We start from the raw sequence: 3,905 nt of genomic DNA on the forward strand, positions 1-3,905 counted from the left end.
CGTCATCGTCATGGCTGGTAAGAAGCAATCAACTGAGAAACGGAGGCTTGTGGAAAAATTACACGCTCCTGCGAGAAGAAATTTTTCTCGAAAACGTCTCATAGTGCGCGGATACGATGACCTGTGGCAGGCGGATGTGGTCGAGATGCGTCCATACACGCGATTTAACAGAGGCTACCACTACATACTCACCGTTATCGACGTGCTGAGCAAGCACGCATGGGCCGTACCGCTCAAGGCCAAGAGCGGACCCGAGGTTACTGCGGCGATCGCGAAAATAATTCGAGACGGCGGAAGATGCCCGAAAAATCTGCAGACTGACAAGGGAAAAGAATTTTACAACGCAAACGTGCAGAAACTCTTGAAGAAACATAATATCAATCACTATTCGACATATTCCGTAATGAAGGCATCGGTCGTCGAACGATTCAATCGCACGCTCAAGAACGGCATGTGGAAAAAGTTTACGCGCAATGGAAATTACAAATGGATCATCTCGCTGCCAGGTCTCGTATCGGATTACAACGCGCGAAAGCATCGAACTATCGGCATGCGACCCATTGATGTTACCCCCGCGATCGCCGACAAGCTCCTAACAACGGTGTACAGCCACGTAAAGATCGCTGCTCCCGCGCGATTCAAAGTGGGCGATTCGGTACGCGTGAGTAAATTCAAGACAATCTTCGAAAAAGGATACACGCCAAATTGGACCACGGAGGTGTTTAGAATCGTCAAAGTGCAGAAAACTAATCCTGTGACGTATCTGTTGGAAGATTCCTGCGGAAAACCCGTCGCCGGCGGCTTCTACGAATACGAGTTACATCGCGTTGCTAATCCCGACGTGTATCTCGTTGAAAAAGTTTTGCGCAAAAGAGGGGATGAGGTTTATGTAAAGTGGTTAGGATTTGATAATTCACACAATTCATGGATACACAAGAATAATGTATTGTAAAAATTTATTACAGTATAAAAATATACATATATACATATGAGTCATTTATTTTCCTAATTATCTAAATGTAATTATAATATATTTACAGCGGTATTTACAATATATTTACAATGGTATTTACAATATATTTACAATGGTATTTTATAATGTCCCCATGGCAGCGTTTTGGTAGAACCGGGTATAATGTATCGCTTATCATCGTACGGACTTAGAGCTATTTTCGTTTCGGACACGGTGTATACCTCGTGTTTTTTGGATCTTATGCAGGTTTGCTGTCGCGTCATTTCAATTTCGTCGCGCAGACACCGCGTGTAATCGTCGAACGTTATCGACCTGGCTACGACGTTACTCTTAACACCTTTAGCTTTTTTCGTATCTTTCTTACCGTCCACTCGTACATCTTTGCTCTAAGCCCGACGAATTCGGTCATTATCGCACCGTTATTTTCGTCTTTCATTAAGCCCGGAACTTTTTTATTGACGAGTGGGATACCATACGTATTATCAATCGCGTAATCGCTAGTGTCAAATCTATGAATGTGGCGCTTCATGATATCATACACATCGTCGCACTCGATGTGATAAATGAGACTGTCAGTGTCGGTGTACGTGACTTTACACTTGTCGCGATACAACGGTAACATGTACTCGTGATGAAATTTGTACAAACATGTCTTGGATATATCGAGGATGCACATACCCACATAGATTGGTTTGTAAAACTTCACCTCGAGTTTTCGCATTTCTATTGCTACTAAATTTTCCGAAAAGACGCTTCGGCTATAAAAATTTGGTTTCGCAATCATAGCCTCCGCGCCGTATCTACCCTCCCAATGAGTCACGAGTCGCACGTCAACGTGATTGCGCACATTCTCCATGGTTTTGCCAAACACGGTATTGTTCATCAATTTGTATAAATTTTTCTCAAAATCATTGTTGGCCAACGTTCTAAATTTCGTATTGAGGTCTATATAATCGCGAAGCCATGGAGATTGCGCAAATTTCAGTATACGGTGAATTTTTGATATACGGAGACCGTGACGAGTACACTGCTGCAGATTGCGATAATGTATTACATAACGTTTCTTATCGTATAATGTTGCGAGGAGCTTGTCCTGCCGCTTGCCGGGTGGTTTATCGCGCGTCGGACAGAACGGTAGGTCAGTATGCGCGTCGTGAAGATGTTGCGGATACTCCAAATCGACTTCGAGAATGTAGCCTATCGAGGAATCCAACGCGACATCCATAACATTAAAATCGGTTACGTCGTCGACCCATTTAAAATCTGCGTATGGCAATGGTTGACTCATTGCCCAGCCGTATAAGTTATTTACATCAAAATACATGAGGTACGACGACGGTTTCGATGGCTCGTACGACTGCATGTACTTGTTGTTGGCCAGCGCGTATCTGTTTGAACATTGACTCAAACCGCCGCGTATACCGCGTTCGATAAACATGACCATGTCAATGTCGGTGAGCAATTCGAAATTGATGTGTGTATGCTTCAACATAGCATCCCACGTAAAACCCGGTAGAGTATAATAATACGCCGGATCGAGTCCATAACTCGCGACGCAACTATCGCGAAAATTTTCAAAGATATCGGCCAACAGCAAGACATCGGTCTTGAGATATAAATCGCTGTAATCACCGAGAGTTCGAATGGAGAACCGCTGCCAGACGTCGACGGCGTGCGCGTAATCGCTCTCGGATACGGTGTCACCTGTCAATGAACTGTAAAACGAGTCGCGCGGTGGTAAACACAAGTCCTCCAATTTTTCGACGCAGTCAATGTATTCATATGGAAATACGCCTTTTCGTGTCAGCAAATTAAAATCTTCTGCGGATAATTCACAAAATTCGCGTTGCAATATTCGCAGTTTAGCCTTGCTGAGATAAGATGCCAATTTGTCGAGACTAGTGGTGAGAAACTTGTACGAATCGATAAATCGCAATTTGACGCACGTTTTCTTATCTTTATCTTCGGTGCTTTGAACGTTTTTTGTAAACAAAATATATTTTTCTTTTGTGATCGGGAGTAAATCTACATGTCCTTCGTATGCTGTTGCTATTTCAGTTATAATAAAATGTGCATCGTATCCCGATAAATTATGAAACACTATGGGAATGCAATGCGAATCTTTATAATTTAAGTTACAATTCGAATGCGCGGGACCTCTGTATCGACCGGTCAGGTGACAATGGTCGCGTACTCGCACGTCGTCTAGCTCGAACGGTTCTTCGCACACGTGACAGTGCGTTGCGCTGTTAAACTTTTCCCACTCGTTTCGCGTGAAATCTGCCATGGGTATATTAGTGCACAAAATAGTTTTTACGTCGTGAGCTAAACGTCTTAGCTCCTCGGCGAACCACGCGACGCAATCCTTATCGCGACGAAACCGATACATAGATAACGACTCGTCGTACGAGCAACGCACGTAGTACCCTATGCTAAACACGCGATGATGTTGATATGTGTACCTGGACGTTTCCGGATCCGCTTCCATCTTCTCCAGGGTACACTCCAGGTCGGCGTATACGACAAACGGAACTCGTTCCTTCCTGTTGTGATTTTTAAAGGCCAACCACTTGTCGTTATCGCTCGGTAACTTGATCGCGCAGTCATTCATCTCCTGACAGTCGACGGTGTGGGCAGCCAATTTCTCGTTGGAGCTGAAGTAGTGCAAACATCTGCAAAATAAACGCAAATATTATAATTTTTTTATACACAAAATATTCTATATTATTAAAAGAACTATAGGTACTTACCGATCGCAAAAGTATTTCCTGTGCTCTTTTTTACTGATTTGCGAGCTCAAGAGGCGGGATAGGTTCTTGATCCACGCAAAATGTCCCACGTTGTCGTTATGCACGTACAGCAGATTTACGTGTCTGTCCATCTTTCGGTCAGTAACACGTATTGGCAAGATAACAAGTTTCTTGTTTTTTTT

The 3,905-nt window shown here is 43.5% G+C and overlaps 1 protein-coding gene across 1 annotated transcript; it reads right to left on the reverse strand.

Moving 5' to 3' along the window:
- Window positions 1–3,167: 3,167 nt before the first annotated feature.
- On the reverse strand, window positions 3,168–3,854 carry LOC112452325 (the record flags this gene model as incomplete). The annotated part of the gene is made up of 2 exons (XM_025012457.1): window positions 3,724–3,854; window positions 3,168–3,645 (listed from the first exon to the last, which is right to left on the reverse strand). Coding segments are annotated over exons 1-2 (609 nt in total), but the record flags the coding sequence as incomplete, so codon positions are not given.
- Between the last annotated feature and the right edge of the window lie 51 nt (window positions 3,855–3,905).

The sequence above is a fragment of the Temnothorax curvispinosus genome, unplaced genomic scaffold (genome assembly GCF_003070985.1).
Source record: "Temnothorax curvispinosus isolate PA1 unplaced genomic scaffold, ASM307098v1 QBEX01003234.1, whole genome shotgun sequence".
Taxonomy (NCBI): domain Eukaryota; kingdom Metazoa; phylum Arthropoda; class Insecta; order Hymenoptera; family Formicidae; genus Temnothorax; species Temnothorax curvispinosus.